This window comes from Pholis gunnellus, assembly GCF_910591455.1.
Source record: "Pholis gunnellus genome assembly, chromosome: 5".
NCBI lineage: Eukaryota > Metazoa > Chordata > Actinopteri > Perciformes > Pholidae > Pholis > Pholis gunnellus.
This window is the reverse complement of record NC_136531.1, coordinates 7,888,587-7,904,047: the sequence shown is the minus strand read 5'-3', so window position 1 is coordinate 7,904,047 and position 15,461 is coordinate 7,888,587. Positions and strand designations below refer to the sequence as shown.

At 41.2% G+C, this 15,461-nt stretch overlaps 2 protein-coding genes across 2 annotated transcripts; both read right to left on the bottom strand.

Moving 5' to 3' along the window:
* Window positions 1–1,805: 1,805 nt before the first annotated feature.
* Window positions 1,806–3,854, bottom strand: LOC306695485 (fibroblast growth factor-binding protein 1-like). Its single transcript, XM_079158739.1, has 2 exons — window positions 3,794–3,854; window positions 1,806–3,429 (listed from the first exon to the last, which is right to left on the bottom strand). The coding sequence occupies exon 2, from the start codon at window positions 3,397–3,399 to the stop codon at window positions 2,725–2,727; it is 675 nt and encodes a 224-aa protein (XP_079014865.1). The 5' UTR covers window positions 3,400–3,429; window positions 3,794–3,854; the 3' UTR covers window positions 1,806–2,724.
* Window positions 3,855–9,043: 5,189 nt separating this feature from the next.
* fgfbp2b (fibroblast growth factor binding protein 2b) lies at window positions 9,044–9,817 on the bottom strand (the record flags this gene model as incomplete). Its single annotated transcript, XM_079159024.1, has 1 exon — window positions 9,044–9,817. The coding sequence occupies one exon, from the start codon at window positions 9,815–9,817 to the stop codon at window positions 9,044–9,046; it is 774 nt and encodes a 257-aa protein (XP_079015150.1).
* Window positions 9,818–15,461: the final 5,644 nt, after the last annotated feature.

Here is a 15,461-nt window from a genome sequence, read left to right as displayed (position 1 = left end):
GTTTCAGTTGGTTGCAATCTGCAACCTCGCCACTTGGTGCGGCCAAATCCTACACACTGCACCTTTAATACAAGCATGAAACAGCCATAGTGGCTCTGGCTCTTGTAAGTTATTGGTGCATAAGTGCTCAGTGCAACGTATCCTCCTCATACAACAGTTGGTATATGATATCCTACGAAATGTTACTCCTCAATTTTTGTCTCGTTTCCCTACGAAATAATTCCGTGGGATATCTACGAATTATCTTTCGTAGCTACGACTGCAGGGTGAGAGCAGCCAGCTCAGTGGCACAACCACACAAAAACACACACAGAGGAAACAGGCAAATCCTTAGATTTAAGAATGTTTAGAAATAAATCACCTGTAGACTAATCAATTGTTTCAGCACACATGTCAGTATCTCCCCACCTAAAAACTACAAAACACAGCATGCATCTGATTTATAGCCCCACAGCTCCTCCACTCTCCGTCTCACTGATCCTGCAGCACTTTATCCTGCTGGTGGATCTCCTCTTGATCAAAGCCTGCAGGAGCCCAAACATAAAATAAATACACCTACACGAGGAGGCAGCTGACACTTATAGCTCAGACTTTTGGGATGGTATCCTCATTTCCTTCTTGACCCTTGACCTCTAACCTCTAACTACTTCCTCTTTCCTGGAATGTGTCCTTGAGCTCTGGCTGATGGAGTCGGTGAAACAAAATCCCTTTTGTGTCATCAAAGAGAGCGGACTTCCGTTAAAAGGTGGAAATCTCTCTCCAGTTGGCTTTTTTTTTTTTAAGTGTCTGTCTGAGGGGACAAAGAGCAGCAGGTCAGAGGTGAAGAAGGTCAGGAGCTGACAGGAAAGCATAAAATCCACATCTGGGGTTGCACTTGTTCAGGGATTACACACACACACATACACAGCTGGATCATAGCAGTCTTTACTCACAATCTCCCCAAATGGCTTTTTAATGCAGCTCACAATCTCCCCAAATGGCTCTTAATGCAGCTGGCTGCTGTCACTGAGAAAGTAATTAGAGACTTGTGCAGGAAACCAGGTGAACACGCCTTCTATCTGGACGCCATGTACAATCACTCCACTTGTGTGTTTCTTTACCCTGAGGGCATGTCAGCAGTACATTATGTAATGCACACCATTTAATCTGCCAAGTGTGTGACACAAAGTCATACAGGATGTTTTGCTCTGAATGCTCTGTTAGTTGCTCACACTGAGAAAATCTCCATCTTATCAAGGACATTTGATTCATTATTAACCCCTAAAAGTATGTAAGTAAAAAGAAAAAATCTGCCTGTACAAACTCACCATGATGCTTTAAGACATATTAAAAAATGAAAGGATTTTTGCCCCCAAGGACTTGAAACAGTCCTGTTCAAACTTCTATTTCATTACAAAACGAGCAGACTGAACCAGTCAGAGACGATGATTTGGGTTGGAAATGTACCGTTTCTAATGTGGGAGTGTTCAGCAGTGTTGCGAGTCCTTAGGAGGACATTTTTTTTTAACTCAGCAACTCGTTTTGTACGTTGATTGTTGGTTTCTTGAAAGAAGACACTAAAATTAAGAAAAATGACACTTGATTCTAGAAAACGTTGGAAGTATCTTTTGGAAAGGAGTCATTGTTAGATCAGATATTTAGGACTCAACAAGAAAAACTGATAAAATGTGTATTTTGTGGTGCATATGTTTTCCACACAGTGTTCATATATCCCTCTGCTTCTCCCCTTTAAAAGACATGTTTCATATTCTTCAAGGCAACAGGACACATTGTATAAATAGAAAATATTTATTTTGTGGTGCATAAATACGGTGGTGTTTACATGGTTGATAAAGTTGAACAGAGAAGGAATGTACCACTCTATATTATAGTAATCAACCTTCAGTTCGGTGGGATAAACAGAGGTGCGGGAAGTGTTCAGGTTGAATAAAACAATACCACACTGTAAAAATACACTATTACAAGTGAGACAAAAACATATTCTCAAGATCCAGGATCCAAAACTCAGGTCAACATTGATTTGTGGTTGGTTTCCATGTTTGTGTTTAGTGGTCATAGATGGTCACCTGAAAGATGCTTGGAGTGGTGAAGAGGATTTCATTGAAAAGACAAAAAGACAAAACCAAACATTCAAAATATAAGTAAAACACAGATTCATCAGCACATTTTACTTCAAGTATCAAAAGTATCCATCTCTATATCAATCTATATCTCAGATCATCATTATTAGTGCATTGTTGCTGGAGCATCTTTTTTTAATGGCGTAATTGGTCAAGGTGAAGCTGAAATTGATTTGAATTTGTAACAATAAAATTATATTTGATAAAGTTTTGAAGGGACATTCAAAATCTGAAAAGTAACTACAACTGCATGATGAATGTTGTATTTATTTAACTTAAGAAAAAAAGATGAACAGAAGTGAAGTACAAGTTCCTCATTGTACTTAAAGTACAAAGTATAGAACATGTAGTTACTTTCCACTGCAGGTGATAAATTACTTGAAAAATACCTGATAATATCCACATCTGCTTGAGTTTGTGAACGTGTCATATTGGTGTTTGTGCTAACTGAAAATCACTCAGTTCACTTCTGTAGAAATCACACTGTGCAGAGAAACTCGGACTCTTGTTGATTCAAAATGAACCGCTGATTAACGCAACGAGTCCTAAAATAAATCCTGCTGCGCTCAGTCCGATCATGTCCACATCCTCCTGTGATCTGAAGCTAACAGTCGTCACTTTGCAGCATGGTCAGGAAGAAGTTGCACACACTGGCCCACGAGCCGCTGCAGTTCTCCTCGGCCGTTTTCCGGTGGTTTACGCGCCTTGTGCAGGCTGTCGGTCCGGCCGGAGGCGCAGCGGTGGAGACGGAGCGAGGCGGCTTGGTAGTCTCCGGTTCTCCGGACTGAGCGGAGACGACGGAGTCTAGCTTGAAGTGCGCCTCCCGAGGCGCGCGCTTGCACATGCCAGCCCTCACCAGCGCGCGGTCGTCCCTACACACTTTGCCTTGCAGCCTTCTCAACGCGCGGGCCACCTGCTTCCAGAAGCCCTTGGTGTCGGACTGGTAGCCCGGGCAGCTCTGCGGTTTGGCGTTGTATTCGCACCGCAGATCGGTGACTCCACCTCTAACGTGCGCCTCCCGGTCCTCGCATACCACAGACAGCCTGACGGTGTCCCCGACGTCTTTCGCCCGCCACGTGCACTGTATCTTGTCCTTGATGGAGAACTTTCCCCGGCCGCTCGCTGCGGGCTTGTTCCCGCTCCTCTGCCCTCTGCCGGGGGCTGATGTCACGGTCTTGTCCGCTCCTCGGTTCTTATTGCGCGCACCACAGGACAGAGAGACCTGCTGCCCGAGGAAGGCCAACAGCAACCAGGGAGCAAAAGTCTTCAGCAGGAACATACTCTCTTTTGGCAGACAATGTATTATTATCTGAAAGGTTAAAAAAAAAGAGGTTCAGAGCCTCAGTGATGGAAATAATCAGGTCATCCGACACAAAACTGTGTTTAGAATGAGTTAAAGGCTGTTATTAGAAAATATGTATCCACATTATCTCTTATGATATCCAGGAAAATAAAAAAAAAATAGATATTATATTTTGAATTTACAGTAAATAAACGTCATTATTAAAGGTTTTGCGTCAATCTGATAACTATTACGCAGTGAAAGGTGCAATTCAAACTTAACTCCTGAGCCTGTAGTTATTTTAAAGACACCTGTGGAAGGTGACGAGGCCGCACTATTCTACTCCACAGACAGAACATACAAGACAGTCAAAACACCGACTCCAACTTACCGAAAACTGCGAGGGTTGCTGTGCGTAAAGCTGCTTCTTGTGGCTCTACGAGATCTTGCACATGGCTTTCATACATAGATGCTGCGACACGCCTACCATTCCCGCCCAACAACACGCACACACACACGCACGCACACACATCTCGATTGGGAGAAACCTAGAAGGGAAGAAGGGAATGTGTTTTGTTCTGGTTTTACTTGACGTGTCTAAACTGAACTCCCGCCTTTAACAGAGTTTAGATCGAGATCAAAGAGATTGTATGTATGCCCTGATGATGGATCTGCGTGTCTGCACACAGTGGATTTAAATTACTTTAGCGAGGTTACCACATTACAACCTCAACACGCACACGCACATTCTCGGAGGCTCGACTCCTACTTTCCACCAATCCGCTGCTGCACTCAACCAGAAGGAGGTCCTGTCTTTTAACTTCGGGCCATGTGGCTTGACTTGGGTCATCACAGCAAAAGACAAAAGGACTCGAGGTAACAATATAGGCTACAATCTGCTAATGTAGGATAAAGTACAAACAGTGGTCATTAAAAATGATTGAAGAATATCTTTCTTATGGAATATTAAAAATGCATAAACAAAAACAAACCAAACAAATACAATACACCTTTGTTTCACTTTAAGTCATTTGCTGTCATTTACTGTAAAATCTGCTGTCACATATAGTCCATTTTACTAAAAATTAACATAATCTACTAAATGAACATCATGCTGTATTGAAGAAGACTTGACACTAGAGATGGAGACCATAAACTCATGTTTACAATATTTAGGTAATAAATATATCAAGTGAGAATTAGGGTCATTTTCTACAAGACTTCTAAACAATCGAGCCATCAGTTGCCCCCTGATGGCCAGTAGAGAGAATGCAGTTAAAAAAATAAATAATTTAAGATTTTTGGGGCCTTTTGCCTTAAATGGATAGTACAGTCGAAGAGAGACAGGGAGCGAGAAAGAGAGAGGACAACATGCAGCAAAAAGCCCCAAGTCGGACTAGAACCCGTGCCGCTGTGGTAAGGACTCAGCCTTGGGTGCATGGAGCACCAGAAGAATGCAAGTTTAAGGCACTTCAGATTTCTCAGACCCGAAAGGTTACCGCCTGGGTGCCGCTCAAAAACAGAAGTTCTTGTTGTAAGTTTCATTTTGCACATAAAGCTGACTTGGATATTGAGCTGTATTCATTGCACTGTTTAGACACATTTCTCATTGACCACATTGTTACTTTTACCTTCCTTTGTTCTGTCTGACTGTTATCTATAAAACAGTAACAGATTCACCAGATGTCAGCTCCTTCTCTCCCCATAAACCCTCAGTTGGTTCCTCCTTTGATCTCCTGACATTAACTCGGTGAGCTCCTTTATGTACTCCATCAGAAGTCAGACGAAGTCTTCATCCGTCGTTGGCAGCCTCTCGTTCATTAAAACAATCACTGCTGATGTCTTGCACTTTCTCTCATTTCTGTCTCTGTCGAACACCTTTTAAACTGTCCTTCCTTCACATGCATGTTTTCCCTTTATTTTTAAAGCACAAACTGAGCGATAAGCCCGTCTCATCATTTTGTCAAATCCACAAAGTCTAATGCTGCCAGGAAGCCAAAATACAAGAAAAAGGACACAAAAATGTACAGATATTTAGTGATAAACACTCAAAATGAACAGTTAAATGTTGTAAAAAATGTATTGTTTCACTTTTGATACACTATGTTATGTTATGTTATGTTATGTTTATTTTATTTGATATGGACATCACAGTAGCATTAGAATTGTAACACACATTTATGCACAAAGCCCAGATGCACTGTGTTAAGTGTTTGTAGCAAAATGCTAATTTACAACACCTGTCCACAGGAGGCTTTTTTTCTTTTTAAAAAGAAGTTTAAAATGGAAATAAAAAAGTTAAAACAGAAAATAGGAACAGAGAAAGGAAATAGATCCACAGATACATACACAAATACAAATACAGATGCATACACAAAGTGCAAGTGTGGTTACAGGGGTGTTAGGTGTGAGAACAATGTTGTTTGTCTTTTAGCCACGATTTAATACCTCTATTAAAAACATTAAAGTTGTGTTGCATTTTCAACTCAGTTGGTAGACAGTTCCATAGTTTTGCTCCTTTAACAGAGAAGACTGATTGTCCAAATGAGGTTTTGCGTAAAGCAATGCGACAGTTCCCGTTTACTGAGGCCCGTGTGTTCACTCTGCTGGTGTGCTGGTGTCTTGTGACGAATTCATTAAGCAGTGAAGGAGCATTTAAAAATAAGCTTTAGGTTGGAATAGCTTATGAAGCACACAAACAGAAGAAAATGTAAGAAGTGTAATGTACAACAGTCTATTTGCATGTGAAGTGAAGTGTAAAGAAATGTTGTAGAGACATTAATGGGACACTGTGTGAACTTTCAACCGGATTCTCAGCTTGTCTCTCCATGAGTTATATATATTAATGAAGTTATGTTACTATAAATAAAACACACACAGACTCTCGCCTAAACAACTGATGTTTTATATAGAGAGCAGCAGCAGCCAGCCGTGGTTCAAGAGGTCGTATCTTACCTGGAACACAGGTGTGACTAATGTCATTAACGACGACTCCAGTCAGGTGTTCCAGTTCAATCAATCATCAATGCAGTGAAAAAAAGGCCAAACAAAGACGAGTCTAAACGCTGTATCTAACCATATTCATGTTATTTTAAGGCTCAATCTGTAGACATCTTTGATTCCAGTGTTTGATTATCTTATAATTATGTTAAATTATGAAACCACATCCTAAGAAACCTAAACTTTCTCATGGAAGACAATATATTTGGACACTTTCCTATAGCAGTCTTAAACTAAGAGGGGCTTTTGCTCTTATGGGTCCTCCCTCTCGTAGAAATTGTAATTTGTTTGTTCATGTCATTGGCCAAACAAAAGATTTTTGCTGACAAAATGACAAGAGACAAGAAATTGTGTTGAAAATCAAGTTATTGAAGGATGTAAGGACAAAAAAATAAAGCTACTTGAATGTAAACTGATCAATTAGCACAGTAGTAGAAAACAAGGTTCAATATAAGAAAGCCACTATATGTAGATACAACTCCTAGGTTTGTTCTTAGTTTCTCAACATTGAATAGAAGGAACTGCACACTAAATTATACATTCATAACTTTGTATTTTGTACAATACATCTGGTGCATTTGATGCTGTGAAGTTGACCTACACATCAGATTACAGCACACCACTGATCCTACGAAGAACGTTATGAATCCACCACGCCCGGTCATCATGTTTCATTCCTGGAATGAAGCAGCTGCTGCAGGTACACAAGGAACAAAGACATCGTGGTAACAAGGAAGGAGCCATATAAAGGCTCAGATGGGCACAAGTCCAACCATCTCACAGGTTACAGTAGTTTCTCACTGAGTCACTGTGTCAGTAGTAGTAGGAGGTTAAGTCTATGTAAACAGTAGTAGGGAAGCTATGTGTGTGTGTGTGTGTGTGTGTGTGTGTGTGTGTGTGTGTGTGTGTGTGTGTCCTCTCTGCACTCAGCAGCACCATCTTGTGGTCATTAGAAGTCCAGCACCTCCTCACCATGACTGAATAACAGTAAATACAAGTGGTGGAAAGTAACTACATTTCTTCAAGTACTACAATGCAATTCTGAGATACATGTACTTTACTTGAGTTTTTTCCTTTCATACTACTTTATACTTCTGCTCCACTTCTTCTCAGAGAATTTAAAAAAACTTTTTACTCCGATACTTTTATCCGTCACGATAAACCTTAAAAACACAACATGTTGCTTAAGATTGCAGTGATTCCCAATAATTTGGCCTGTAGCCCTTTAAAGTATTCTGGCTGTTTCAGAGGTCAATGAGTTTTTAGCATTTTCCCTCTAAACTTCTCAAAAGGTTTCATTTAAATAACTGTTCAAGGACTTAAGAGGTAAAAAGATCTAATATTTTACCAAAATAAAGAATAAAAGATTCGAGAAAAGACCCCTCAGAATTGATCTTGTTTTAAAACTAGCTGAACCTCAATCAGCAACAACAGTCAAATGCTGCTTATGTGCAAGTCATTTTACTTTTCATACTGAGGTACATTTTACTGCTCATACTTCTGTACTTTTACGTGATATGAGGTTGGATGCAGGACATTTACTTAGTATTTTTACTTCAGTAAAGGATCTGAGTGCGTCTTTCACCTCTGAGGTACTAGAACTAGAAAATGTTTGGAGTTTGTCGTGACTGACGCATTGTTATAGGTATAAGTCCTATAAAAAGAAAAAGTAGCCCCACTCACTGTGATGAGTGAAAGCGAGTGTGTGTGTGTGTGTGTACAACACCGGTGCTGCAGCCACACTCGTTTCCTCTCACACAGACCCCCTCTGTTCCCGCACACGGCAGCTCTTAAGACCCAATTCATCAGCTCATACAAAGAAGTGTTTAGCTTTCCTCAGACGGCCTGTGTATTATCTTTACTGCAGTCTGTGTGTCTGTCCGCTAACAACTTCCCGAGGCCACGCTGCAGACATGTTGTTACAGCCGGCGACGAAGAGAAACAAGGACTTCTTTTGAGTGAGTGAGGGTGACAACTTGCAGCAGAAGAAACAGAGCAACACAGAGGAATAAGAAGAAGAGAGTTCTCCACTCTGACTTTATTCTCTTTACCTTCACATGTTGTTGGAACATTTATGTGACAAAAGGAGGACATTCTACATCATATACAAAAAAAAAAATCACATGCCTGCCATATTTTCCCTTTTGCCTTGCTGTGTGTTTTACAGATTTAAAAAGAATGACACGTACACTACATGCAGTCATCCACTAACCGTACACAAGTGTAGGTTGAGTGTTTTTGGCTCAGCTCGTATAAGATGCTGCAGTGTTGGGAGTCGGACCTAAAAAGGTATCAAAATCACTTCAGAGGCTCCCACACAGATCCTGGAGGTCGAGGATAGTCGAGAAGAGTTCTGGCGCTGGTGTTTCCAGCCTGAAACAAGGAAAGATTAGTGTTTTTATGTGATTAATTTGAGATAAAGTTAGTTTCTCTTATGAATATTGAGGCTGCACTGAGATAAATCACTCCATAAACTGGGTGTAGGACCTATATTTTACATTTTTCTACACAACAACCATGCATTTTTGTCTTTCTCTCACTTTGTATTCTAACATTTCCAGCCGCCCTCTTACTAAACTTCGTCTCTGACTGTTCTGTTCTTCATCTTCACTTTTCACCCACCTGTGTCTGCAGCATCGCCTCAGTTTTGGAACCAGCTGATGAAGTAGGTGCAGACGCCGTGGAAGCTCTTCCAGCAGTACTCGGAGGCGACGCGGGAGGCTTTGGAGTCAGGCTGCTCTGTGGGACGAGTAGTGGTCTTCCCAGGCTTGAGGGTAGTTTTCTTGGTCTGGGGGCCCTTGCCTGGCTGGGGCTTGCCTGGCTGCTGCTGGGGCTTGATGGGCTGCTGCTGGGGCTTGACAGGTTTGGGAGTAATGGCGGGCTTGTTCTGGGCTGGCACAACAGGTTTACGTGGCTCCTGGACAGGCTTGGAGGGCTTGGTGCTGGTTGTCTTGGGCCAGGAGGCCAGGAAGGTAATCTGGGCCTCGTCTGGGTATTTCTTGCACATGGCTGGGCGGTAGACTTTGGGTCCCTGGCAGGCGTGGCTCAGCTTTCTCATGTCCCACATAATCTGGGTGAAGTAGTGGCGAGGGTTGAGGTTGTAGGCGCGGCACAGGTTGGGTTTGCCCTGGAAGTCGCAGTAGTAGGAGCGTCCTTGGGTCTGGCCCTGGCTCGGACCTTTGCAGGAGACACGCAGGCGAGTATAGTCCCCGGCTCCAGATACCACCATGGTGCAGGAGTCTTTGGTCTTGGTGCTGAATCTGATGGGCTCATCCCAGACGCTGCGTTGCTGCTGCTGCTGCTGCTGCTGCTGCTGCTGCTGCCTGTTGTCGTTGCTGCTGTTGTTGGTCTGAGCGCTTGACACACAAACAGCTGCTGCCAAAAACAGCAGCGCCACTCTCATCTTGGATCTCATGGCGGCGTTTGGTGTGTCAGTGACGGATGAACGAGGGTATGGGATGATGTGTATGTATCCGCAGAAGAAGGTTGAGGTGTGCAAGGGTTGAACACGTCTGTGCGGGACTTTATATGGCTGAAGCTCACAAAGAAGGTATTATTCAGGTGAGATGAAGGCCTCAAACTCCTCCTCCAGCACTGACCCCCCTCTCCCTCACACCACACACACACACACACACACACACACACACACACGCACACACACACACACACACGACCACATGAAGCCTGTGTGGCATGTTCAAAACTAAAAAGTGATGGATGAGATGGAAGGAAGGAGGGGGGGAGAACATAAACTGAGGGAGGAGGAAGAGGGGTGAGGGGAAGCGGTCAACAGGTTTGTGGGGGGGGAGTACACACATGAAGCCAAATGCTGTGAAAAAGAGTTGCGAGACATTATATAATCTCACATAAGAGGTTCTTTGACTATTGATGAGAAGGAGAGGGGGAGGAGAGGACTGAGGAGGTCCCGTAAAAAGTGCCGCCTGAAGTTATTTGCTGAGGGCTCACGGTAAAAACCTCATTATGTTCATCGTAAGAGACGAAGTTCAGAACAGAGCGATATCTATTGTCCTTCTTTATAAACTCCTGCTGTATTTTTATAAACTCCTGCTGTGCAGCCAAACTTTGTTCGAACGCAAATTGCTTTATCGTGGTGGAGATCACAAAGCTTTAAAAGGTGACAACTTATGTCCCGCTACATGTTAAGGAAGTTCCTTCAACTGATTTTGGAGAGCTGGAGCATTGGAGCAAGCGGATATACTGTCAGACAGTTCTCTAATAGGATGATTCAACCTTAAAGTGAGACCAGATCTGTTGAAATAAGAAATGTCCTCTTTCAAATCATTGTTAAAATTGACCCTTCGCTAAGACCCGCCCCCCAACTGTCAGAGCTACGTTACCGTGGAGCCCACACTGTCACTAACTCAGTGGCGGGCCGTCACAGTTTAATACAAATACCTAACGTTATACAATTACAGCCCAAGAAACGAATAATAACCCTAGCTGTGGCGCCATCATGTGGTTATAAGGTGGTATTTCAGCAGTGAAGGCCCAGGTATAAAATGCAAGGCCCGCCACTGCACTAACTGCACTTCACAATATTACAAAATGCATTTAAAAGATATATCCAGGATGTGAAACTGATTCAGCAGCAAAAACAGGTTAAAAAGATAAAAATAGAAGCTAAAGCCGACACATGAAAGCGTAAAAGTGAACCACCACATCACCTGGCGATCGAGACAGAAGACAATGAAATTTAAGGAAGAACACTGTCCCAGTAAAGTCGGGTAGGTCTTCGGTCCCTGTTACAATTACTAAAAGGCAAATGCAGCATGTTTTGCACACCTTCAGTAGTTTACATAGCACAGAAGTGCTAACGCTTGATAATGATGTGCTAACGTAATCTGCTAACGTTAGCTCGACAGGTTTTTCTGTAGAAACGTAACGTTTTAAAAACGTTCATCTCCTTCCAACCTCTAGTTACTAAGTACTCTATCACTATTACACAATGTTTAACCATGACTAACTCTAAATCCACAAAACCAGCCTGATTGAATAAGAAAGAAAAACAATTCCATGAGTGTCTTTCTAGCTTGCTGATGCCAGACTAAGTTTGAAAGGCGGGACTTAGCCAGGGGTCAATTATAAATAATTTTGAATTTCTCAATTCAATACACTCAGAAGCTTTGCTGCCTCTGTCTCGCCTGGTCTGGTATGACGTGTAGCTTATGGTGGCTAGCTGTTTCCTCCTCCCTGCAGTCTTTATGCTAAGCTGTAGCTTTGTATTCACCGATATCGATGTTCTCATCTGGGCCATAAATCCAAATCAAGTAGCCTATTTCCCAAAAGGAAACAAAAAGCAAAAACTCTAATCCTAGTGGCAAATTGACTGTTTACAGTAGACAGACCACAAAAATAAACAACACAAAATGAACGGTCAAGCTGGTGGGTAAGAAACAAAATACAATAAAAAGCCGAAAGATTATACACTGAAATCTCAGAATGGTGACTGAGCTAAAGAAAGTCCCACTAACTCTGGATCGTATTATATGAATACAGAGATCAGTATCACCATTGACCATAGTCTTGACTTTTAACTTGTGAAACTAAACAGGGGAACAGACCCTGCCTTTGAGAAGACATAGTCCATATGTACCGGCTGGCTGGGACGCATAGCGGAAGAAGAGAGTGTAGCCTATAGCCTGCTGCTGCAAAGTCACACATGTGTGTACACATATACACATGCCCTCAGTACATTCAGGAAGTTTTGTTTTTATAGCCATCAATCTGGTGGGGAAGAGAAAAAGTTCCCCTGTACGAAACACAGGGAATGTGAAGTAAACATATGAAGTGGTATGTGTGTGTATGTTGTCTGAACCAGATGTTTCCAAAATTAAATTAGTGCAGTGCTCTTCTGATAGGATGCATCAGCGTCACACCACCTCAACCACTGCCAAGCCCCACCCCCGCTCCCTGCAAATCTGTCAACCTTCCCAAAACAGACCTTCTCAGCCGCTGTGTGTGCATGCACTCAACTCGGCATATGTTACATGAATGTTCTCTGCGTTCCCCTGTGCTCTGTGTGTTTTGGCAGACCGGCTAAGTTGATTTTTTTTTAGGGCGTGGATGTCTAACCCATCTGTACATCTCATACATATCATCAAGTGTTCTTTTTCAATCCTAGCAGTGGCTCAGAGTTTATGTACAGCATTAAAGCACACTTCAAAAGTGATTTTGGGTGATTTATGACACAAAGCACACACATATGAGTTTCTTCAGTAGGTGATATAACTTTATGTTTCATGTGTTTATGGAAGAAAAACACAGCAGACACTTATCAGACTGAAGTTTTTATTCACAGATTTGCGCCCTCACCACAAACTTCAGCTGTGTTATCATTTTTATATGTGTGTACGTTCGTCTGCCACCACAGAGGCCTCTGGGAGTTTTATTTTTCAAATCAAAGGACGGTGAAGAAAAAAAAAACTCTCACAAGTACAAGTCACTATTTGTCACTAATGGTCTGGCAAGAAATGCCTAAGACACAATATCTGGTTTGTCAGCTGTCTTAAAACCTTGTAAGGTTATGTGTATGTAGCTTATGTGTGTGTTGAATAGCTAGTAACACTTTGCCTCTGCCACATTGTTAGTTTCCTCCTTCAATGTTTGAACAAATAGTTTGACATTTTGGGAAATATTTCTCTTTCGTTTACTTGTTTAAAGTTAGCTAAAAAGATCGATCATTGTCTGTATGCTAACAATAACGCTACAGCATATCAACAGTTAGCTTAGCATAAAGCCTGGAAACAGAAAAAGAGTGGCTCAGAACAAAGGGAACAAAAACCACAAACTACCAGCTCTAACGCTCACTAATAAACAAGCATTTATCTTGTTTTTTAATTGTTAAAATTACACATTTTTTTAAAAAAGTATAAAAATGATGGTAAGAAGTCCAGTTAAGAAATAGTCTAGCGCATTACTCCCTGTAAATTGTCGTTTTCAGCCATGCTAGTGGCTCTATGGATGGCAATATTGATTTAATGACATTTTCTACAGACATTTATGCTCCCAGAGGATGAATCTTAAGGACTTTGGTGGATCCCCTAACGTTTTGTTTATCATTTTTGGCTTTCGGTTAAATATCAAGACTACTATGGGATGGATTTACGGTGGATTTACGGTGTCCAGCTGATGAATTCTAAAAACTTTGGTGATCACCTGACTTTTCATCTCGTGACATCATCAGGTCAAAATTGGAATTTGTTCACTACTTTGGTTTGGGCCATATGATGAGATAATGTTAGCATGCTAACACGCTAAATTAAGATGTTGAACATTGTCATCATATCTACCAAACATTAGCATGTTAGCATTGTCATTGTGAGCTTGTTAGCATGCTGACGTTAGCATTTAGCTCGAAGCACAATTGCTAGCATGGCATTAGATTTGCTACACTTTGTTTTTGTCTTTATGCTAAACTTAGCTAACAGGCTGGTATTCAACAAAAAGACACAAGAGTTGTATCTTCAGCAAACAAGGGCATTTCCCCAAAATGTCAGACTATTTCCTAATTTCCTGGTCGATCTAACCCGTTGAGCCAAAATGATGCGAGCTACATTACAAATATTGACAAAGAAAAAAAAGAGCTATATCTAAAAAAAAATCCTACTTATGTGTTATAAAACAAACATTAACAAAAAAATATATAAAACTTTCAAAAGTTTTGAAAGCGTAAAAAAATGTACATATGTGTCACCATGTTAGAAACTGATAACTGAAGTACAAACAACTGTATTCTCTACAGGTAAAAGTAGCTATTGCAGGAATATTGCTCTTAGAGTTGATGATCTACAGTATGACACACGAGGAGGACTGCTGATGCTCGTGCTGAACGTGCATGAGAAAATACTTGATAAATTATAGTTGGCTGGCATTTGAGGTCCTTGCCAAATGGCTTGAAGGGGTAACGGGGAGTGGGACTCCCTCACCACACAGTTCCTGATTGTTGTTGTTCTTCCCTTTGGTCCTTGAAAGAGTTACAAGAGCTGAATGGGAAAGCTGGAAAGTTCAGAGATCCTAGAAAAGCGAGAAGCCAAGTTAGTTGTCAAACAGTGTGTTTTCTTTTTTTATTATTCCTGAAGAGAGGTGTGGCACTTACCACGAGGGAAATATCAGTTCCAGTTCTCTTGTCCACTGTGGAAAAAGAGAAAATGAAAATCTACTCAGAAAATTCAAAATAAAATCACATTAGAAGGAGACTTTTTCTTTTAGCCTGACTTAAAAACTGGCATTGCCTTTTCTGTGACAAGATTGTAGAAGGATAGATCAAACAAATACAAATTGCAGATGTAAATAATGTAAATAATTCACAACTGCAACATTTCTTATCTATATTCCTTACTTATTAGTACTTATTGGTAAAGTGGATGAAGTTCCCATAATGTTAATAGAGTTAGAGAAAAATCATTAATTTCAGGGCCTTAGTTTTTCTACATCAAAGGCACAAGATGGTATCATCTATTCTATACAATCATATTTTTTTTCTAAATATTTATTCAAAATCTTGCAAAAAAATATCGGGTTAATCGGATAGTCCACCGAAAGAAATGTATCAGCCATTACTTAACGCCATCTTAAAAGGCCTAGGTCTGTATTTATGATATCTTTGCGTGTATGTTTTATGTTTATGTAAAACGCTCAATTTCCTGCACAACTTCAGATTTGTTTTTCACAGCACACACACCAGCATGTCAAACACACAAATCAATACTTTCAAACCACAAAATGCTTCTTCTTCCTGCAGGATGTCCGAGGACAAACACGGAAATCAGTCGGTCATAACTACACACAGTTTGGAGACAGTGTCTAGAGTATAACGGTGTCTTCCTCTTAACTCCATCATGAGGAACTTTTTCTTCTTGAGTCCCAGGCGTTTGAATGTACATGTGATGTAACGGTGATGGATGAAGGATGAAGAAAACAAGAAAAAATAGAAAGAAGAAAAAAAATCTCCTGGGTGAAATCAGACTGATGATGATTAAATGGCTGGTGATTCTCAGATGGTTTTAATTGTTTGTTAGCGTTGTTGGATGACGGTTAGT